This window comes from Salvelinus alpinus, chromosome 6 (assembly GCF_045679555.1).
Source record: "Salvelinus alpinus chromosome 6, SLU_Salpinus.1, whole genome shotgun sequence".
NCBI lineage: Eukaryota > Metazoa > Chordata > Actinopteri > Salmoniformes > Salmonidae > Salvelinus > Salvelinus alpinus.
Window position 1 is genome coordinate 1,279,130 of NC_092091.1, and position 24,765 is coordinate 1,303,894.

The following is a 24,765-nucleotide window of genomic DNA, read 5'->3' on the forward strand; positions in this document are numbered from 1 at the left end:
GTCAGCTGCTAGTCAGCGTCAGCTAGGTTGTGTCTTCTACTTGTCAGCGTCAGCTAGGTTGTGTGTCAGCTGCTCGTCAGCTAGGTTGTGTCAGCTGCTAGTCAGCGTCAGCTAGGTTGTGTCTTCTACTTGTCAGCGTCAGCTGCTAGTCAGCTAGGTTGTATCAAATATATCATATTTTATTGGTCATGTACACCCTTCTAGCAGATGTTATTGCGAGTGTCGCAAAATGCTTGTGCTTCTAGTTCTGACAGTGCATTAATGTCTAACAAGCAATCTAACAATTCCACTACCACTACCTAATACACACATCTAAGTAAAGGGATGGAATAAGAATGTATACATATCTAATGTGGATGAGCAATGTGTTAGCGACATAGTCAAGATGCAATAGATGGTATAAAATACAGTATATACATCTGGGATGAGTAATGCAAGATATGTAAACATCATTATTAAAGTGGCATTAATAAAGTGACTAGTGATCCATTTGTTAGTGGCCAATGATTTCAAGTCTGTGTGAAAGGCAGCCGCCTTTCTGTGTTAGCGATGGCTGTTTAACAATCTGATGGCTATAGATATGGAGATAGAAGACTAGCCGACGAGATATTTTTCAGTCTCTCGGTTTCAGCTTTGAGGCACCTGTACTGACCTCGCCTTCTGGATGGTAGCAGGGTGAACAGGCAGTGATGCACCTGTACTGACCTCGCCTTCTGGATGGTAGCAGGGTGAACAGGCAGTGATGCACCTGTACTGACCTCGCCTTCTGGATGGTAGCGGGGTGAACAGGCAGTGATGCACCTGTACTGACCTCGCCTTCTGGATGGTAGCGGGGTGAACAGGCAGTGATGCACCTGTACTGACCTCGCCTTCTGGATGGTAGCAGGGTGAACAGGCAGTGATGCACCTGTACTGACCTCGCCTTCTGGATGGTAGCAGGGTGAACAGGCAGTGATGCACCTGTACTGACCTCGCCTTCTGGATGGTAGCGGGGTGAACAGGCAGTGATGCACCTGTACTGACCTCGCCTTCTGGATGGTAGCGGGGTGAACAGGCAGTGATGCACCTGTACTGACCTCGCCTTCTGGATGGTAGCGGGGTGAACAGGCAGTGATGCACCTGTACTGACCTCGCCTTCTGGATGGTAGCAGGGTGAACAGGCAGTGATGCACCTGTACTGACCTCGCCTTCTGGATGGTAGCGGGGTGAACAGGCAGTGATGCACCTGTACTGACCTCGCCTTCTGGATGGTAGCGGGGTGAACAGGCAGTGATGCACCTGTACTGACCTCGCCTTCTGGATGGTAGCAGGGTGAACAGGCAGTGGCTCGGGTGGTTGTTGTCCTTGATTATCTTTTTGGCCTTCCTGTGACATCGGGTGCTGTAGGTAACCTGGCGGGCAGGTAGTTTGCCCCTGGTGATGCGTTGTGCAGACCACACCACCCTCTGGAGAGCCCTGAGGTTGTGGGCAGTTTCCATACCAGGCGGTGATACAGCTCAATTGTGCATCTGTAAAAGTTTGAGGGTTTTAGGTGACACGCCAAATTTCTTCAGCCTCCGGAGGTTGAAGAGGCGCTGCTGCGCCTTCTTCACCACAGTGTCTGTGTGGGTGGACCATTTCAGTCTATCGTTGGTGTGTACGCCAAGGATCTTAAAACTTTCCACCTTCTCCACTGCTGTCCAATCGATGTGGTTAGGAGGGTACTCCCTCTGCTGTTTCCTGAAGTCCACGATCATCTCCTTTGTTTTGTTGACACCACACTCCGAGTGCCCTCACCTCCTCCCTATAGGCTGTCTCGTCATTGTTGTGATCAAGCCTACTACTGTTGCGTTATCTGCAAACTTGATGATGATTGAGTTGGAGGCGTGCATGGCCACGCAATCATTGGTGAACAGTGAGTACAGGAGGGGGCTGAGCACACACCTTTTGGGGCTCCAGTGTTGAGGATCAGCGAGGTGGAGATGTTGTTTCCTACCTTCACCACCTGGGGGCGGCCCGTCAAAGTCAGGGTCTACAGAGGGATTTGTCCATTTACCTTGGCTGTAGTCTAATATTTTCTCTACTTTGTTTTTAGCTATTCACGCCGTTCAACATCCCTTTAAGACGTGTTGTGTACAGAAGATTTAAGGGTTTGGATGACTTGCAGTTCATCCTCTGTAATCGTCTTGATCGTCGTTACTGAGAGTGTTCAAATTCAACCTATTTCTCACGCAACCTAAATGCATCATTGAAGATCCCTGGTTTGTGTGTGTGTGTGTGTGTGTGTGTGTGTGTGTGTGTGTGTGTGTGTGTGTGTGTGTGTGTGTGTGTGTGTGTGTGTGTGTGTGTGTGTGTGTGTGTGTGTGTGTGTGTGTGTGTGTGTGTGTGTGTGTGTGTGTGTGTGTGTGTGTGTGTGTGTGTGTGCGCGTGTAGTCTAGGTCCCAGGGTATAGGGTTTATCCGGCTGCATGTTCCCTGGGCGACGCTGAGCAGAGAGGCGGAGCTACAGAAGATCAAAGTGCCAGTCAAAAAGGTATGCCTGTTACCACAGCAACACACATGCACACCTGATAGCTTTTTGAGTCATCTTGTGATTGAGCTGATGTGACCGTGTTACATGTGTTCTTTGATTGGACAGGATTATGGTTGTTGTGTTCTAGGCTTGGGCGATATACCGTATACCGGGGTATTTAGAAATACCGACTACCTTAAGCAGGAGGTGTGTGCTACACCACTGCTTATAACTATAAGTTAACTATCTGTGTCAAATAAATGATATCCAGCTCAGGGTTCCAGCTATGCATTTGTTTTGCTAACTTGCTAGATGGCGAGATCAAGCTTCTTCGTTACAGACAATCCCCTCCTGGATCAAGAACGCTGTTGCCTAAAATGTTTTGTGATTTCCCCCCCAAAAAAATATTTGCCTCTTGTTAAACCTTGTAATGAACATCTGAATACCGCCCAACCCTATTGTGTTCTCTGATTGGACAGAGTTATGAGTGTTGTTTTTCTCTGATTGGACAGAGTTATGAGTTGCGGCAGCCTCAGGGCATCGCGGGGAAAATAGCATTGTTGTATCAAACCCTGATCAAACCCTTCCGACCTGATGTACCAGAAACACTAAACACACAGTCCCACCAGAACCGAACAAAGACCCTCTCACACCCCTTCTCCAGAGACAAGCTACACCTGTGAGTACACACCCATACAAACACACATGCATACATACAAACGCTTACACACATATTCACTCATGCTTTCTAACCATGTCTGTCATCCTCTGCAGGTTTGAAATCAAGTCACAGGACATTCTATTTGACTACGCCGTACGCAGCAGAATAGTGAGTCACACACACTTCTCAATAACACTTTCTTACTGAGTATGGTTCCATGCACACAATAATTTGACTATTGTGGTTACAAATAGGGTCACGTGATTATTGTGGATAGTGTAAATGGGGTTAATAGGGTTAATCGTGATTATTGTGGGTAGGATTAGGATTAATAGGGTTGATCATGTGATTATTTTGGATAGGGTTAGGGTTAATCATGTGAGTAATGTGGATAAGGTGAGGATTAACATGGTTAATCGTGATTATTTTGGTTAGGGTTAATCATGAGAATAAAAAATAAATAAAAACTTTATTTAACCAGGTAAACTTGATGAGAACAAGTTCTCATTTACAACTTCTACCTGGCCAAGATAAAGCAAAGTGGTGTGACACGGACAACAACACAGAGTTACACATAGAATAAACAAACGTACAGTCAATAACACAATAGAAAAGTCTATACACAGTGTGTGCAAATGAAGTAAGATTAGGGAGGTAAAGGCAATAAATAGGCCAGAGTAGCGGAATAATTACAATTTAGCAAATAAACACTGGAGTGATAGATGTGCAGAAGATGAATGTGCAAGTAGAGATACTGGGGTGCAAAGAGGCAAAAAAAATGTATAAAATAAATAACAATATAGGGATGAGGTAGTTGGATGGGCTATTTACAGATAGGCTATGTACAGGTGCAATGATCTGTAAGCTGCTCTGACAGCTGGTGCTTAAAGTTAGTGAGGGAGATATGAGTCTCCAGCTTCAGTGATTTCTTTGCAATTCGTTCCAGTCATTGGCAGCAGAGAACTGGAAGGAAAGGCGGCCAAAGGAGGTGTTGGCTTTGGAGATGACCAGTGAGATATACCTGCTGGAGCGCGTGCTACGAGTGGGTGCTGTTATGGTGACCAGTGAGCTGAGATAAGGCGGGGCTTTACCTAGCAAAGACTTGTAGATGACCTGGAGCCAGTGGGTTTGGCGACGAATATGAAGCGAGGGCCAGCCAATGAGAGCATACAGGTCACAGTGGTGGGTAGTATATGTGGCTTTGGTGACAAAACGGATGGCAATGTGATAGACTACGTCCAGTTTGCTGAGTAGAGTGTTGGAGGCTGTTTTGTAAATTACATCGCCAAAGTGAGGGATCGGTAGGATGGTCAGTTTTACGAGGGTATGTTTGGCGGCGTGAGTGAAGGATGCTTTGTTGCGAAATAGGAAGCCTATTCTAGATTACATTTTTGATTGGAAATGATTAATATGAGTCTGGAAGGAGAGTTTACAGTCTAGCCAGACCTAGGTATTTGTAGTTGTCCATTTATTCTTAGTCAGAACCGTCCAGAGTAGTGATGCTGGACGGGCAGGCAGGTGCGGGCAGCGATCGGTTGAAGAGCATGCATTTAGTTTTACTTTCATTTAAAAGCATTTTGAGGCCACGGAATGAGAGTTGTATGGCATTGAAGCTCGTCTGGAGGTTAGTTAACAGTGTCCAAAGAGGGGCCAGATGTATACAGAATGGTGTCGACTGTGTAGAGGTGGATCAGAGAATCACCAGCAGGAAGAGCGACATCATTGATGTATACAGAGAAAAGAGTCAACCCGAGAATTAAGCCCTGTGGCACCCCCAGAGACTGCCAGAGGTCCGGACAAGAGGCTCTCCGATTTGACACACTGAACTCTGTCTGATAAGTAGTTGGTGAAACAGGCGAGGCAGTCATTTGAGAAACCAAGGCTATTGAGTCTGCCGATAGGAATACAGTGATTGACAGAGTCGAAGGCCTTGGCCAGGTCGATGAATACGGCTGCACAGTATTGTCTTTTGTCGATGGTGGTTATGATATCGTTTAGGACCTTGAGCGTGACTGAGGTGCAGCCATGACCAGCTCGGAAACAAGATTGCATAGCGGAGAAGGTGTGATGGGATTTGAAATGGTCGGTGATCTTTAACTTGGCTTTCGAAGACCTTAGAAAGGCAGGGTAGGATGGATATAGATATGTAACAGTTTGGGTCTAGAGTGTCTCCCCCTTTGAAGAAGGGGATGACTGCAGCAGCTTTCCAATCTTTAGGGATCGTGGACGATACAAAAGAGAGGTTGAACAGACTAGTAATAGGGGTTGCAACAATTAGGGTTAATAGGGTTGATCATGTGATTATTATGGCTAGGTTATGGGTTAATAGGGTTGATCATGTGATTATTGTGGATAAGGTAATGATTAATTGTGATTATTGTGGATAGGGTAATGATTAGTCATGTGATTATTGTGGATAGGGTAATGTTTAATCATGTAATTATTGTGGATAGGGTAATGGTTAATCATGTGATTATTGTGGCTAGAGTAATGGTTGATCATGTGATTATTGTGGCTTGGGTAATGATTAATCATGTGATTATTGTGGATAGGGTAATGGTTAATCATGTGATTATTGTGGATAAGGTAATGATTAATTGTGATTATTGTGGATAGGGTAATGGTTAATCATGTGATTATTGTGGCTAGGGTAATAGTTAATCATGTGATTGTTGTGGCTAGGGTAATGATTAATCATGTGATTATTGTGGCTAGGGTAATGATTAATCATGTGATTGATGTGGCTAGGGTAATGATTAATTATGTGATTATTGTGGATAAGGTAATGATTAATCATGTGATTATAGTGGCTAGGGTAATGATTAATCATGTGATTATTGTGTATAAGGTAATGATTAATCATGATTAATCATGTGATTATTGTGGCTAGGGTAATGATTAATCATGTGATTATTGTGGATAAGGTAATGATTAATCATGTGATTATTGTGGCTAGGGTAATGGTTAATCATGTGAATATTTTGGATAGTCAGATTAATTTAATAGTTCAAATGAAATATTTAGATGCTTGCTAGATTAACATTTTCCCTAATATTCCTGTTTACATGGACACATCTGAAATCAACTTGTTGACAAAAAAAAAAAACGACAATCAAAATAAAAGTTCTACCACAGCGACCATGTTATTTTTGGGAAGCATATATAGTTTGCATTTGAAAACTACTTATAAAACATTCAGTTGTTCCGATTTCATTTAACTCACGCAAAAGAGGGAAGCTCGCACGGTTGATGCTAGCACACGATCAAATACACGCGCGGATCAAATACACGCGCGAATCACACGCACGCGCGGATCACGTGCACGCGCGGATCACATGCACGCGCGGATCAAATACACTGCGTTCTCTTACTACAGGAGGGAGAAGGCGCCAAACCACTATATCTTGCAGTTTATTTCAATGCCTCTAAGTATTTTATGTATCAAAGAGGATGAGGATAAATGAGGTGGGCTATTCAGGACTTGGAACCAGTTCACAAACTGAACTTTGCAACCAATGAAGTGGCTGTTGTGGTAAAGAGGTGCTTGATCATCTGTCGAGATGTTTGCTGTTTACTGAAAGTGTGCACAAGGACCATGCAGACTTGAAATAGCTTTTTCGGCCTATTGGGAAAGATCATGTCAAGGCCTTGTGGCAGATGCGTAACGCTTAATAAAGAGCAGTTATACTAGCAAAAACATTTATAAATAAAATATACACAGCTGGAATGCCGATAAGCTGTTTACATGTCCTAATATTTTGAAAGATTGCTCAGAAAACCAGGTGTTTTAACTGGCGTTTGCTTACTTCAATTTTAACTATTGTATAATCTGCCTCCTGCCATAATCAGTTTAATATGGAATTATCACAGTGCATGGAAACGTGTCATAACAGATTCAGTAAAGGAGTCACCACCTTCATTTCCTGTGTTTGTGTTTGTGTGTCCGTGTGTCTAGGTCAAGGAGATATTGACACGCACCGCCTGTACACAGACTTGCCAAGCCACTGGTGAGCACTCTCTTTCTTTGTATCTCCCCCTCGCTGTATTTCTCTCTCTCTGTATCTCTCTCTCTGTATCTCTCTCTCTCTCTGTATCTCTCTCTCTCTCTCTCTCTCTCTGTATCTCTCTCTCTCGTTGTATCTCTCTCTCTCTCTCTCTGTATCTCTCTCTCTCTGTATCTCTCTCTGTATCTCTCTCTCTCTCTGTCTCTGTATCTCTCTCTCTCTCTCTGTATCTCTCTCTGTATCTCTCTCTCTCTCTGTCTCTGTATCTCTCTCTCTCTCTCTGTATCTCTCTCGCTCACTCTGTATCTCTCTCGCTCTCTCTGTATCTCTCTCTCTCTCTCTCTTGCTGTATCTCTCTCTCTTGCTGTATCTCTCTCTCTCGCTGTATCTCTCTCTCGCTGTATCTCTCTCTCGCTGTATCTCTCTCTCTCTGTATCTCTCTCTCTCTGTATCTCTCTCGCTCTCTCTCGCTCTCGCTCTCTCTCGCTCTCTCTCGCTCTCTCTCGCTCTCTCTCTCTCTCTTGCTGTATCTCTCTCTCTTGCTGTATCTCTCTCTCGCTGTATCTCTCTCTCTCTCTCTCTCGCTGTATCTCTCTCTCTCGCTGTATCTCTCTCTCGCTGTATCTCTCTCTCTCTCTGTATCTCTCTCTCTCTCTCTCTCTCTCTTGCTGTATCTCTCTCTCTTGCTGTATCTCTCTCTCGCTGTATCTCTCTCTCTCGCTGTATCTCTCTCTCGCTGTATCTCTCTCTCTCTCTCTTGCTGTATCTCTCTCTCTCTCTCTCTCTCGCTGTATCTCTCTCTTGCTGTATCTCTCTCTCGCTGTATCTCTCCCTTGCTGTATCCCTCTCTCTTGCTGTATCTCTCTCTCACTGTATCTCTCTCTTGCTGTATCTCTCTCTCTCGCTGTATCTCTCTCTCTCGCTGTATCTCTCTCTCTCTCGCTGTATCTCTCTCTCTCTCGCTGTATCTCTCTCTCTCTTGCTGTATCTCTCTCTCGCTGTATCTCTCTCTTGCTGTATCTCTCTCTCGCTGTATCTCTCTCTCGCTGTATCTCTCGCTGTATCTCTCTCTCTCTCTCGCTGTATCTCTCTCTCTCTCGCTGTATCTCTCCCTTGCTGTATCTCTCTCTCTCTTGCTGTATCTCTCTCTCGCTGTATCTCTCTCTCTTGCTGTATCTCTCTCTCTCGCTGTATCTCTCTCTCTCGCTGTATCTCTCTCTCTCTCTCGCTGTATCTCTCTCTCTCTCTCTCGCTGTATCTCTCTCTCGCTGTATCTCTCTCTCTCTCTGTATCTCTCTCTCTCTCTCTCGCTGTATCTCTCTCTCTCTCTCTCTCTCTCTCTCTTGCTGTATCTCTCTCTCTTGCTGTATCTCTCTCTTGCTGTATCTCTCTCTCGCTGTATCTCTCTCTCTCGCTGTATCTCTCTCTCGCTGTATCTCTCTCTCTCTCGCTGTATCTCTCCCTTGCTGTATTTCTCTCTCTCTTGCTGTATCTCTCTCTCGCTGTATCTCTCTCTCTCGCTGTATCTCAATTCAATTCAAGGGGCTTTATTGGCATGGGAAACATGTGTTAACATTGCCAAAGCAAGTGAGGTAGATAATATACAAAAGTGAAATAAACAATAAAAATGAACAGTAAACATTACACATACAGAAGTTTCAAAACAATAAAGACATGACAAATGTCATATTATATATATGCAGTGTTGTAACAATGTACAAATGGTTAAAGTACAAAAGAGAAAATAAATAAGCATAAATATGGGTTGTATTTACAATGATGTTTGTTCTTCACTGGTTGCCCTTTTCTTGCGGCAACAGGTCACAAATCTTGCTGTGATGGCACACTGGTATTTCACCCAATAGATATGGGAGTGTATCAAAATCGGGTTTGTTTTTGAATTTTTTTGTGGATCTGTGTAATCTGAGGGAAATATGTGTCTCTAATATGGTCATACATTGGGCAGGAGATTAGGAAGTGCAGCTCAGTTTCCACCTCATTTTGTGGGCAGTGTGCATATAGCCTGTCTTTTCTTAAGAGCCAGGTCTGCCTACGGCGGCCTTTCTCAATAGCAAGGCTATGCTCACTGAGTCTGTACATAGACAAAGCTTTCCTTAAGTTTGGGTCAGTCAGATTGGTCAGGTATTCTGCCACGGTGTACTCTCTGTTTAGGGCCTAATAGCATTCTAGGTTGCTGTGTTTTTTTGTTAATTATTTCCAATGTGTCAAGTAATTATCTTTTTGTTTTCTCATGATTTGGTTAGGTTTAATTGTTGCTGTCCTGGGGCTCTGTGGGGTCTGTCTTTGTGAACAGAGCCCCAGGACCAGCTTGCTTAGGGGACTCTTCTCCAGGTTCAGCTCTCTGTAGGTGATGGCTTTGTTATGGAAGGTTTGGGAATTGCTTCCTTTTAGGTGGTTGTAAAATGTAACGGCTCTTTTCTGGATGTTGATAATTAGCGGGTATCGGCCTAATTCTGCCCTGCATGCATTATTTGGTGTTTAACGTTGTGCACAGATATTCTTGCAGAATTCTGCATGCGGTGCAGGTGCAGTGTTTTTCCCATTTTGTGAATTCTTGGTTGGTGAGCGGACCCCAGACCTCACAACCATAAAGGGCAATGGGTTCTATAACTGATAGAAAGTGTTTTTATCCAGATCCTAATTGTCATGTTGAATTTTATGTTCCTTTTGATGGCGTTGCCTTGTCTCTCAGATCGTTCACGGCACTGTGGAAGTTTCACGTGGCGCTGATGTACACACACTTGTTGATTGTGTACATGGATTTTATAATGTTGAATGTTTTTCCCTCAACACCACTTTCCATCGATTTGTATAGCAGACCCTCGTGCCAAATTGAGTCAAAAGCTTTTTTGAAATCAACAAAGCCTGAGAAGACTTTGCCTTTGTTTTTGTTGGTTTGTTTGTTTATTTGTTTGTACATTCAAATCAAATCAAATTTTATTTGTCACATGCTCCGAATACAACAGGTATTACAACCTTACAGTGAAGTGCTTAATTACAAGCTCTTAACCAACAATGCAGTTTTAAGAAAATACCAACAAAAAAAAGTAAGAGGTAAGAATAACAAATAATTAAAGAGCAGCAGAAAAATAACAATAGCGAGGCTATATACAGGGGGTAACGGTACAGAGTCAATGTGCGGGGGCACCGGTGTCGAGGTAATTGACGTAATATGTACATGTCGGTAGAGTTATTAAAGTGACTATGCATAGATAATAACAGAGAAGCAGCAGCGTAGAAGGGGGGCAATGCAAATACTCTGGGTAGCCATTTGATGAGATGTTCAGGAGTCTTATGGCTCAGGGGTAGAAGCTGTTTATAAGCCTCTTGAACCTAGACTTGGCGCTCCGGTACCGCTTGCCATGCGGTAGCAGAGAGAACAGTCTATGACTAGGGTGGCTGGAGTCTTTGACAATTTTTAGAGCCTTCCTCTGACACCGCCTGGTATAGAGGTCCTGGATGGCAGGAAGTTTGACCCCAGTGATGTACTGGGCCGTTCGCACTACCCTCTGTAGTGCCTTGCGGTCGGAGGCCAAGCAGTTGACATTCCAGGCAGTGATGCAACCAGTCAGGGTGTTGTCGATGGTGCAGCTGTAGAACCTTTTTGAGGATCTGAGGACACATGCCAAATCTTTTCAGTCTCCTGAGGAGGAAAAGGTTTTGTGGTGCCCTCTTCACAACTGTCTTGATGTGCTTGGACCATGTTAGTTTGTTGGTGATGTGGACACCAAGGAAATTGAAGCTCTCAAACTGCTCCGCTGCAGCCCCGTCGATGAGAATGGGGAAGTGCTTGAACTGCTTTTTCCTGTAGTCCACAATCATCTCCTTTGTCTAGATCATGTTAAGGGAGAGGTTGTTGTCCTGACACCACACGGCCAAATTTAATGATGGTGTTGGAGTCGTGCCTGACCGTGCAGTCATGTGGGAACAGTGAGTACAGGAGGGGACTGAGCACGCACCCCTTAGGGGCCCCTGTGTTAAGGATCAGTGTGGTGGATGTGTTGTTACCTACCTTTACCACCTGGGGGCAGCCCGTCAGGAAGTCCAGGATCCAGTTACAGAGGGAGGTGTTTAGTCCCAGGTTCCTTAGCTTATTGATGAGCTTCGAGGGCACTATGGTGTTGAATGCTGAGCTGTAGTCAATGAATAGCAATCTCACATAGGTGTTCCTTTTGTCCAGTTGGGAAAGGGCAGTGTAGAGTGCAATGGTGATTGCATCATCTGTGGATCTGTTGGGGCGGTATGCAAATTGGAGGCGGTCTAGGGTTTCTGAGATAATGGTGTTGATGTGAGCCATGACCAGCCTTTCAAAGCACTTCATGGATACAGACGTGAGTGCTACGTGTCGGTAATCATTTAGGCAGGTTACCTTAGTGTTCTTGGGCACAGGCGCTATGGTGGTCTGCTTGAAACATGTTGGTATTACAGACTCAATCAGGGAGAGGTTGAAATGTCAGTGAAGACATTTGCCAGTTGGTCAGCGCATGCTTGCAGTACACGTCCTGGTAATCCGTCTGGCCCTGCGGCCTTGTGAATGTTGACCTGTTTAATCAAATCGTCTGAGGTGAGCGTGATCACACAGTCGCCCGGAACAGCTGGTGCTCTCATGAATGTTTCAGTGTTATTTGCCTCGAAGCGAGCATAGATGTAGTTTAGCTCGTCTGGTAGGCTTGTGTCACTGGGCAGCTCTCGGCTGTGCTTCCCTTTGTAGTCTGTAATGGTTTGCAAGCCCTGCCACTTCCGACGAGCATTAGAGCCGGTGTAGTAAGATTCGATCTTTGTCCTGTATTAATGCTTTGCCTGTTTGAAGGGTTCGTCGGAGGGCATATCAGTTTTTCTTATAAGCTTCAGGGTTAGAGTCCCGCTCCTTGAAAGTGGCAGCTCTACCCTTTAGCTCAGTGTGGATGCTACCTGTAATCCATTGCTTCTGGTTGGACTATATACGTACGACTGATGTGGTGACTCCTTCAATTTTTGCTTGTAAGTAGGAATCAGGAGGATAAAATTATGGTCAGATTTGCCAAATGGAGGATGATTTGTATGTCTCTGTGTGTGGAGTATAGGTGGTCCAGAGTTATTTTTCCTCTGGTTGCACATTTAACATGCTGATAGAAATTTGGTAAAACGAATTTAAGTTTCTCTGCATTAAAGTCTCCGGTTACTAGGAGCGTTTTCTTGTTTGCTTATGGCCGCATACATCTCATTCAATGCTGTCTTAGTGCCAGCCTCTGACTGTGGTGGTATGTAAACAGCTACGAATAATACAGAGGAAAACTATCTTGGTAGGTAATGTGGTTGACAGATTTTCATGAGATACTCTCCCTCTGGCGAGCAATAGCTCGAGACTTCATTAGATATCGTGCACCAGCAGTTCTTTACAAAAGTACATAGTCCGCTTGTCTTACCAGACGCCGCTGTTGTATCCTGCCGGTACATTGTATAACCGGCCAGCTGTATGTTGATATTGTCGTAGTTCAGCCACGACTCCGTGAAGCATAAGATGTTAGTTTTTAATGTCCAGTTGATAGTTTAATCTTCCGCTTAACTCGTCGATTTTATTCTCCAAGGACGTTTGCAGAATGGAGGGAAGTGGGGGTTTATTCAATCTCCTACTGTAACGGTTGTCGTCGGGAGAAGGAAGGAGGAAGGAGAAGGAGAGGACCAAAGCGCAGCGTGGTTAGTGTTCATCTTAATTTAATAATAAACCAAAAAACTGAACACTTCAAATACAAAACAACAAACGTGAAAACCGAAACAGTCCTATCTGGTGCAGACACACAAAGACTGAAAACAACCACCCACAAAACACAATAGAACACAGGCTACCTAAATATGGTTCCCAATCAGAGACAATGACTAACACCTGCCTCTGATTGAGAACCATATCAGGCCAAACGAGAAACCCCACATAGAAACAGAAAACATAGAGAATACCCACCCAACTCACGCCCTGACCACACTAAAACAAAGAAAATACAAAAGAACTATGGTCAGAACGTGACACCTACGAATTCTCAGAAGGCAGCCCGCTCTTCGGCACCTCTTCCTTTGCCTCAACTCCACATGGATCACGGGGATCCGGGCCTGTTCCTGAGGAAGCAGTATATCCTTCGTGTCGGGCTCGTCAGAGTCGTGAAAGGTAAAAAATTTATTCTGCCAGTCCGTGGTGAGAAATCGCAGTCCTGATGTCTAGAAGTTATTTTTGGTCATAAGAGACGGTAGCAGCAACATTACGAACAAAACAAATAACCAAACAAAAAACACATTCGGCTGGGGGAACGTAAAACGTCTGCCTTCTCCGGCGCCATCTTCCATCTATCAGGTATCTGATCGTTATTAGCTACTTGTGTCTTTAACTCTGTCTCCATCAGGTATCGCATCATTATTAGTTGCTGGTGTCTCTCTCTCTATCAGGTATCTCATCGTTATTAGCCACTGGTGTCTATAACTCTGTCTCTCTCTCTATCAGGTATCTCATCGTTATTAGCCACTGGTGTCTATAACTCTGTCTCTCTCTCTATCAGGTATCTCATCGTTATTAGCCACTGGTGTCTATAACTCTATCTCTCTCTCTATCAGGTATCTCATCGTTATTAGCCACTGGTGTCTATAACTCTGTCTCTCTCTTTATCAGGTATCTCATCGTTATTAGCCACTGGTGTCTATAACTCTATCTCTCTCTCTATCAGGTATCTCATCGTTATTAGCCACTGGTATCTATAACTCGGCCTTTCCTCCACACGATGTGAGTATGATTCCATCCCCATGATAACATGGTGAAACGTTCAGAAGTTAAGGTCATGGGGTTAGAGGTAACACTTTTCTGTCCTCAGGGGTCATTCACCAGGAAAGGAGGGCGGGATCAGAGGAACGACAGACAGGTGAGCTCATGTGATTGGTCAGCGGTGTCCTTTAGCATGTCTTATGATTCCGGAGAAGCAACATCTAGTTAACGCTGTGTGTGTGTTTCAGCTCCTATATGAGGAGTGGGCCAACTATGGAGTGATGTTCAAATACCAGCCATTGGACCTAATCAGGTATAACCTAAAGTGTATCTGTCTGCCTGTTTGACCTGTAATAAGAAGTACTATATTGACTCTGACCTCTAACAGGAAGTATTTTGGGGAGGCGATTGGTCTGTACTTTGCCTGGATGGGAGTTTACACCCGGATGTTGGTCCCGCCCTCTCTACTGGGCCTTATAGTGTTCCTCTATGGTGTCCTCACTGTCAACACTAATGTGCCCAGGTACACATACACACCACACACAGTCCTCATTCTCTCTCCCGTGCTTTCTGTACATCAATATGTCTCTCTTTATTGGACTGATTGTTGAATCCTGCCCATAGTTACTCTTCATAACAATTTTCCAATAACTTCAGTTAGCATGATCAAGCATTACGTCAGTTACCATAATCATTACGTCAGTTACCACGATCAATACGTCAGTTACCACGATCAATACATCAGTTACCACGATCATTACATCAGTTACCACGATCAATATGTCAGTTACCACGATCAATATGTCAGTTACCACGATCAATACGTCAGTTACCACGATCATTACGTCAGTTACCACGATCAATATGTCAGTTACCACGATCATTACGTCAGTTACCATGATCAATACGTCAGTTACCACGATCAATACGTCAGTTACCACGATCATTACGTCAGTTACCACGATCAATACGTCAGTTACCACGATCATTACGTTAGTTACCACGATCAATACGTCAGTTACCACGATCATTATGTCAGTTACCACGATCAATATGTCAGTTACCACGATCAATACGTCAGTTACCACGATCATTACGTCAGTTACCACGATCATTACGTTAGTTACCACGATCAATACGTCAGTTACCACGATCATTACGTCAGTTACCACGATCAATACGTCAGTTACCACGATCATTACGTTAGTTACCACGATCAATATGTCAGTTACTACGATCATTATGTCAGTTACCACGATCATTACGTCAGTTTACACGATCAATATGTCAGTTACCACGATCAATATGTCAGTTACCACGATCAATATGTCAGTTACCACGATCAATATGTCAGTTACCACGATCATTACGTCAGTTACCACGATCATTACGTCAGTTACCACGATCATTACGTCAGTTACCACGATCATTACGTCAGTTACCACGATCAATACGTCAGTTACCACGATCATTATGTTAGTTACCACGATCAATACGTCAGTTACCACGATCAATATGTCAGTTACCACGATCAATACGTCAGTTACCACGATCATTACGTCAGTTACCATGATCAATACGTCAGTTACCACGATCATTACGTCAGTTACCACGATCAATACGTCAGTTACCACGATCATTACGTTAGTTACCACGATCAATACGTCAGTTACCACGATCATTACGTCAGTTACCACGATCAATATGTCAGTTACCACGATCAATACGTCAGTTACCACGATCATTACGTCAGTTACCACGATCAATATGTCAGTTACCACGATCATTACGTCAGTTACCATGATCAATACGTCAGTTACCACGATCATTACGTCAGTTACCACGATCATTACGTCAGTTACCACGATCAATACGTCAGTTACCACGATCATTACGGCAGTTACCACGATCATTATGTCAGTTACCACGATCAGTACGGCAGTTACCACGATCATTACGTCTGTTACCACGATCAATATGTCAGTTACCACGATCATTACGTCAGTTACCACGATCATCACGTCAGTTAAAACGATCAATATGTCAGTTACCACGAGCAATACGTCAGTTACCATGAGCATTACGTCAGTTACCATAATCATTACGTCAGTTACCACGATCATTACGTTAGTTACCACGATCAATACGTCAGTTACTACGATCATTATGTCAGTTACCACGATCATTACGTCAGTTTACACGATCAATATGTCAGTTACCACGATCATTACGTCAGTTACCACGATCAGTACGTCAGTTACCACGATCAATACGTTAGTTACCACGATCAATACGTCAGTTACCACGATCATTATGTCAGTTACCACGATCAATATGTCAGTTACCACGATCAATACGTCAGTTACCACGATCATTACGTCAGTTACCACGATCAATATGTCAGTTACCACGATCATTACGTCAGTTACCATGATCAATACGTCAGTTACCACGATCATTACGTCAGTTACCACGATCAATACGTCAGTTACCACGATCATTACGTTAGTTACCACGATCAATACGTCAGTTACTACGATCATTATGTCAGTTACCACGATCATTACGTCAGTTTACAAGATCAATATGTCAGTTACCACGATCATTACGTCAGTTACCACGATCAGTACGTCAGTTACCACGATCAATACGTCAGTTACCACGATCAATATGTCAGTTACCACGATCAATATGTCAGTTACCACGATCATTACGTCAGTTACCACGATCATTACGTCAGTTACCACGATCATTACGTCAGTTACCACGATCATTACGTCAGTTACCACGATCAATACGTCAGTTACCACGATCATTATGTTAGTTACCACGATCAATACGTCAGTTACCACGATCAATATGTCAGTTACCACGATCATTACGTCAGTTACCATGATCAATACGTCAGTTACCACGATCATTACGTCAGTTACCACGATCAATACGTCAGTTACCACGATCATTACGTTAGTTACCACGATCAATACGTCAGTTACCACGATCATTACGTCAGTTACCACGATCAATATGTCAGTTACCACGATCAATACGTCAGTTACCACGATCATTACGTCAGTTACCACGATCAATATGTCAGTTACCACGATCATTACGTCAGTTACCATGATCAATACGTCAGTTACCACGATCATTACGTCAGTTACCACGATCATTACGTCAGTTACCACGATCAATACGTCAGTTACCACGATCATTACGGCAGTTACCACGATCATTATGTCAGTTACCACGATCAGTACGGCAGTTACCACGATCATTACGTCAGTTACCACGATCAATATGTCAGTTACCACGATCATTACGTCAGTTACCACGATCATCACGTCAGTTAAAACGATCAATATGTCAGTTACCACGATCAATACGTCAGTTACCATGAGCATTACGTCAGTTACCATAATCATTACGTCAGTTACCACGATCAATACGTCAGTTACCACGATCATTACGTCAGTTACCACGATCAATACGTCAGTTACCACGATCAATACGTCAGTTACCACGATCAATACGTCAGTTACCACGATCATTACGTCAGTTACCATGATCAATACGTCAGTTACCACGATCAATACGTCAGTTACCACGATCAATACGTCAGTTACCACGATCATTACGTCAGTTACCACGATCAATACGTCAGTTACCACGATCATTACGTCAGTTACCACGATCAATACGTCAGTTACCACGATCAATACGTCAGTTACCACGATCAATACGTCAGTTACTATGATCAATACGTCAGTTACCATGATCAATACGTCAGTTACTACGATCATTACGTCAGTTACCACGATCATTACGTCAGTTACCACGATCAATATGTCAGTTACCACGATCATTACGTCAGTTACCACGATCATTACGTCAGTTACCACGATCATTACGTCAGTTACCACGATCATTACGTCAGTTACCACGATCATTACGTCAGTTACCACGATCAATACGTCAGTTACCACGATCAATACGTCAGTTACCACGATCAATACGTCAGTTACCACGATCATTACGTCAGTTACCATGATCAATACGTCAGTTACCACGATCAATACGTCAGTTACCACGATCAATACGTCAGTTACCACGATCATTACGTCAGTTACCACGATCAATACGTCAGTTACCACGATCATTACGTCAGTTACCACGATCAATACGTCAGTTACCACGATCAATACGTCAGTTACCACGATCAATACGTCAGTTACTATGATCAATACGTCAGTTACCATGATCAATACGTCAGTTACTACGATCATTACGTCAGTTACCACGATCATTACGTCAGTTACCACGATCAATATGTCAGTTACCACGATCATTACGTCAGTTACCACGATCATTACGTCAGTTACCACGATCATTACGTCAGTTACCACGATCATTACGTCAGTTACCACGATCATTACTTCAGTTACCACGATCATTACGTCAGTTACTACGATCATTATGTCAGTTACCACGATCATTACGTCAGTTTACACGATCAATATGTCAGTTACCACGATCATTACGTCAGTTACCACGATCAGTACGTCAGTTACCACGATCAATACGTCAGTTACCACGATCAATATGTCAGTTACCACGATCAATACGTCAGTTACCACGATCATTACGTCAGTTACCACGATCATTACGTCAGTTACCACGATCATTACGTCAGTTACCACGATCAATACGTCAGTTACCACGATCATTATGTTAGTTACCACGATCAATACGTCAGTTACCACGATCAATATGTCAGTTACCACGATCAATACGTCAGTTACCACGATCATTACGTCAGTTACCATGATCAATACGTCAGTTACCACGATCATTACGTCAGTTACCACGATCAATACGTCAGTTACCACGATCATTACGTTAGTTACCACGATCAATACGTCAGTTACCACGATCATTACGTCAGTTACCACGATCAATATGTCAGTTACCACGATCAATATGTCAGTTACCACGATCAATACGTCAGTTACCACGATCATTACGTCAGTTACCACGATCAATATGTCAGTTACCACGATCATTACGTCAGTTACCATGATCAATACGTCAGTTACCACGATCATTACGTCAGTTACCACGATCATTACGTCAGTTACCACGATCATTACGGCAGTTACCACGATCATTATGTCAGTTACCACGATCATTACGGCAGTTACCACGATCATTACGTCAGTTACCACGATCAATACGTCAGTTACCACGATCATTACGTCAGTTACCACGATCATTACGTCAGTTACCACGATCATCACGTCAGTTAAAACGATCAATATGTCAGTTACCACGATCAATACGTCAGTTACCATGAGCATTACGTCAGTTACCACGATCATTACGTCAGTTACCACGATCATTACGTCAGTTACCACGATCATTACGTCAGTTACCACGATCAATACGTCAGTTACCACGATCAATACGTCAGTTACCACGATCAATACGTCAGTTACCACGATCATTACGTCAGTTACCACGATCAATACGTCAGTTACCACGATCAATACGTCAGTTACCACGATCAATACGTCAGTTACCACGATCATTACGTCAGTTACCACGATCAATACGTCAGTTACACGATCATTACGTCAGTTACCACGATCAATACGTCAGTTACCACGATCAATACGTCAGTTACCACGATCAATACGTCAGTTACTATGATCAATACGTCAGTTACCATGATCAATACGTCAGTTACTACGATCATTACGTCAGTTACCACGATCATTACGTCAGTTTCCACAATCAATATGTCAGCTACCACGATCATTACGTCAGCTACCACGATCATTACGTCAGTTACCACGATCATTACGTCAGTTACCACGATCATTACGTCAGTTACCACGATCATTACGTCAGTTACCACGATCATTACGTCAGTTACCACGATCATTACGTCAGTTACCACGATCATTACGTCAGTTACCACGATCAATACGTCAGTTACCACGATCATTACGTCAGTTACCACGATCAGTACGTCAGTTACCACGATCAGTATGTCAGTTACCACGATCAGTATGTCAGTTACCACGATCATTACGTCAGTTACCACGATCATTACGTCAGTTACCACGATCATTACGTCAGTTACCACGATCAATACGTCAGTTACCACGATCATTACGTCAGTTACCACGATCAATACGTCAGTTACCATAATCAATCATTACTTCAGGCGTTGTTTATGGTTTGTTCTTGTGTGTTTCAGCCAGGAGATGTGTGATGACAGTCTGAACTTCACGATGTGTCCACTGTGTGATGCGGTGTGTGACTACTGGAAGCTGAGTTCAGTCTGTTCATTGACTCGAGCCTCTTACCTGTTTGACAACGGAGCTACCACCCTCTTCGCCATCTTCATGTCCCTCTGGGGTATCTATATATACACTGCTCAAAAAAAATTAAGGGAACACTTAAACAACACAATGTAACTCCAAGTCAATCACACTTCTGTGAAATCAAACTGTCCACTTAGGAAGCAACACTGATTGACAATAAATGTCACATGCTGTTGTGCAAATGGAATAGACAAAAGGTGGAAATTATAGGCAATTAGCAAGACACCCCCAATAAAGGAGTGGTTCTGCAGGTGGTGACCACAGACCACTTCTCAGTTCCTATGCTTCCTGGCTGATGTTTTGGTCACTTTTGAATGCTGGCGGTGCTTTCACTCTAGTGGTAGCATGAGACGGAGTCTACAACCCACACAAGTGGCTCAGGTAGTGCAGCTCATCCAGGATGGCACATCAATGCGAGCTGTGGCAAGAAGGTTTGCTGTGTCTGTCAGCGTAGTGTCCAGAGCATGGAGGCGCTACCAGGAGACAGGCCAGTACATCAGGAGACGTGGAGGAGGCCGTAGGAGGGCAACAACCCAGCAGCAGGACCGCTACCTCCGCCTTTGTGCAAGGAGGAGCACTGCCAGAGCCCTGCAAAATGACCTCCAGCAGGCCACAAATGTGCATGTGTCAGCATATGGTCTCACAAGGGGTCTGAGGATCTCATCTCGGTACCTAATGGCAGTCAGGCGAGCACATGGAGGGCTGTGCGGCCCCATAAAGAAATGCCACCCCACACCATGACTGACCCACCGCCAAACCGGTCATGCTGGAGGATGTTGCAGGCAGCAGAACGTTCTCCACGGCGTCTCCAGACTCTGTCACGTCTGTCACATGTGCTCATGTGCTCAGTGTGAACCTGCTTTCATCTGTGAAGAGCACAGGGCACCAGTGGCGAATTTGCCAATCTTGGTGTTCTCTGGCAAATGCCAAACGTCCTGCACGGTGTTGGGCTGTAAGCACAACCCCCACCTGTGGACGTCGGGCCCTCATACCACCCTCATGGAGTCTGTTTCTGACCGTTTGAGCAGACACATGCACATTTGTGGCCTGCTGGAGGTCATTTTGCAGGGCTCTGGCAGTGCTCCTCCTTGCACAAAGGCGGAGGTAGCGGTCCTGCTGCTGGGTTGTTGCCCTCCTACGGCCTCTTCCACGTCTCCTGATGTACTGGCCTGTCTCCTGGTAGCGCCTCCATGCTCTGGACACTACGCTGACAGACACAGCAAACCTTCTTGCCACAGCTCGCATTGATGTGCCATCCTGGATGAGCTGCACTACCTGAGCCACTTGTGTGGGTTGTAGACTCCGTCTCATGCTACCACTAGAGTGAAAGCACCGCCAGCATTCAAAAGTGACCAAAACATCAGCCAGGAAGCATAGGAACTGAGAAGTGGTCTGTGGTCACCACCTGCAGAACCACTCCTTTATTGGGGGTGTCTTGCTAATTGCCTATAATTTCCACCTTTTGTCTATTCCATTTGCACAACAGCATGTGAAATTTATTGTCAATCAGTGTTGCTTCCTAAGTGGACAGTTTGATTTCACAGAAGTGTGATTGACTTGGAGTTACATTGTGTTGTTTAAGTGTTCCCTTTATTTTTTTGAGCAGTGTATATAACTACTTTCCTGCCCATACCTACCCCCTACTGCCCTAACTACCTCTTACTGGCCCCCCCCTACTGCCCCTACCTACCCCCCTAATGCCCCGTACTGCCCCTATTTACCCACTAATGCCCCAATCAATTGACATGTTGAGTTCACCGAGCTGTCTGTTTGAGCTGCTGGCGCACAGCTCGGACACCCATGCATACCCCACAAGAAATGACACAGTCCAGAACAGACTATGGGAGGTGCACAGTACTACATAGAGCCATGACTACATGGAACTCTATTCCACATCAGGTAACTGATGCAAGCAGTAGAATCAGATTTTTAAAAACAGATACAAATGCACCTTTTAGAACAGTGGGGACTGTGAAGAAACACATGCATACACACACACGATAACATACGCACTATCCACACATGTACACATGGATTTTGTACTGTAGATATGTAGTAGTGGTGGAGTAGGGCCTGAGGGCACACAGTGTGTTGTGAAATCTGTGAATTTATTGTAATGTTTTTAAAATTGTATAAACTAGCTTAATTTTGCTGGATCCCCAGGAAGAGAAGCTGCTGCCTTGGCAGGAACTAGCGGGGATCCATAAAAAATTAAATACCTACTGCCCCTACCGACCACATACTACATCTACCTACCCCCTACTGACCATTCCTACCCCCTACTGACCCTTCCTACCCCCTACTGACCCTTCCTAACCCCTACTGACCCTTCCTACCCCCTACTGACCCTTCCTACCCCCTGCTGACCCTTCCTACCCCCTACTGACCCTTCCTACCCCCTGCTGACCCTTCCTACCCCCTGCTGACCCTACCTACCCCCTACTGACCCTTCCTAACCCCTACTGACCCTTCCTACCCCCTACTGACCCTTCCTACCCCCTACTGACCCTTCCTACCCCCTACTGACCCTTCCTACCCCCTACTGACCCTTCCTACCTCCTACTGACCCTTCCTACCCCCTACTGACCCTTCCTACCCCCTACTGACCCTTCCTAACCCCTGCTGACCCTTCCTACCCCCTACTGACCCTTCCTAACCCCCACTGACCCTTCCTACTGACCCTTCCTAACCCCTACTGACCCTTCCTACCCCCTACTGACCGTTCCTACCCCCTACTGACCCTTCCTACCCCCTACTGACCCTTCCTACCCCCTACTGACCCTTCCTAACCCCTGCTGACCCTACCTACCCCCTACTGACCCTTCCTACCCCCTACTGACCCTTCCTACCCCCTACTGACCCTTCCTAACCCCTACTGACCCTTCCTACCCCCTACTGACCCTTCCTACCCCCTGCTGACCCTTCCTACCCCCTACTGACCCTTCCTACCCCCTACTGACCCTTCCTACCCCCTACTGACCCTTCCTACCCCCTGCTGACCCTACCTACCCCCTACTGACCCTTCCTAACCCCTACTGACCCTTCCTACCCCCTACTGACCCTTCCTACCCCCTACTGACCCTTCCTACCCCCTACTGACCCTTCCTACCCCCTATTGACCCTTCCTAACTCCTACTGACCCTTCCTACCCCCTACTGACCCTTCCTACCCCCTACTGACCCTTCCTAACCCCTGCTGACCCTTCCTACCCCCTACTGACCCTTCCTAACCCCCACTGACCCTTCCTACTGACCCTTCCTAACCCCTACTGACCCTTCCTACCCCCTACTGACCGTTCCTACCCCCTACTGACCCTTCCTACCCCCTACTGAACCTTCCTACCCCCTACTGACCCTTCCTAACCCCTGCTGACCCTACCTACCCCCTACTGACCCTTCCTACCCCCTGCTGACCCTACCTACCCCCTGCTGACCCTTCCTACCCCCTACTGACCCTTCCTACCCCCTGCTGACTCTTCCTACCCCCTACTGACCCTTCCTAACCCCTACTGACCCTTCCTACCCCCTGCTGACCCTTCCTATCCCCTGCTGACCCTTCCTACCCCCTACTGACCCTTCCTACCCCCTGCTGACCCTTCCTACCCCGTGCTGACCCTACCTAACTCCTGCTGACTCTTCCTACCCCCTACTGACCCTTCCTACCCCCTACTGACCATTCCTACCCCCTGCTGACCCTTCCTACCCCCTGCTGACCATTCCTACCCCCTGCTGACCCTTCCTACCCCCTGCTGACCCTTCCTACCCCCTACTGACCCTTCCTACCCCCTACTGACCCTTCCTACCCCCTACTGACCATTCCTACCCCCTGCTGACCCTTCCTACCCCCTGCTGACCCTACCTACCCCCTACTGACCCTACCTACCCCCTACTGACCCTTCCTACTGACCCTTCCTACCCCCTACTGACCCTTCCTACCCCCTACTGACCCTTCATATCCCCTACTGACCCTTCCTACCCCCTACTGACCCTTCCTACCCCCTACTGACCCTTCCTAACCCCTACTGACCCTTCCTACCCCCTACTGACCCTTCCTACCCCCTACTGACCCTTCCTAACCCCTACTGACCCTTCCTACCCCCTACTGACCCTTCCTACCCCCTACTGACCCTTCCTAACCCCTACTGACCCTTCCTACCCCCTACTGACCCTTCCTAACCCCTGCTGACCCTTCCTAACCCCTACTGACCCTTCCTACCCCCTACTGACCCTTCCTAACCCCTGCTGACCCTTCCTACCCCCTACTGACCCTTCCTACCCCCTACTGACCCTTCCTAACCCCTGCTGACCCTTCCTACCCCCTACTGACCCTTCCTACCCCCTACTGACCCTTCCTACCCCCTACTGACCCTTCCTACTGACCCTTCCTTACCCCTACTGACCCTTCCTAACCCCCACTGACCCTTCCTACTGACCCTTCCTAACCCCTACTGACCCTTCCTACCCCCTACTGACCCTT

The 24,765-nt window shown here is 45.5% G+C and overlaps 1 protein-coding gene across 1 annotated transcript in view; it reads left to right on the forward strand.

Annotated features, from left to right (window-relative positions):
• Positions 1–24,765, forward strand: part of LOC139577991 (anoctamin-1-like) — a 126,546-nt gene that overhangs the window by 21,314 nt on the left and 80,467 nt on the right. Inside the window, exons 3-11 of the mRNA XM_071405104.1 lie at positions 2,413–2,511; positions 3,003–3,169; positions 3,265–3,319; positions 7,107–7,158; positions 13,866–13,921; positions 14,010–14,057; positions 14,149–14,213; positions 14,289–14,423; positions 20,163–20,323. Coding sequence (XP_071261205.1) covers positions 2,413–2,511; positions 3,003–3,169; positions 3,265–3,319; positions 7,107–7,158; positions 13,866–13,921; positions 14,010–14,057; positions 14,149–14,213; positions 14,289–14,423; positions 20,163–20,323 — 838 coding nt within the window. The remainder of the gene's footprint in view (positions 1–2,412; positions 2,512–3,002; positions 3,170–3,264; positions 3,320–7,106; positions 7,159–13,865; positions 13,922–14,009; positions 14,058–14,148; positions 14,214–14,288; positions 14,424–20,162; positions 20,324–24,765) is intronic.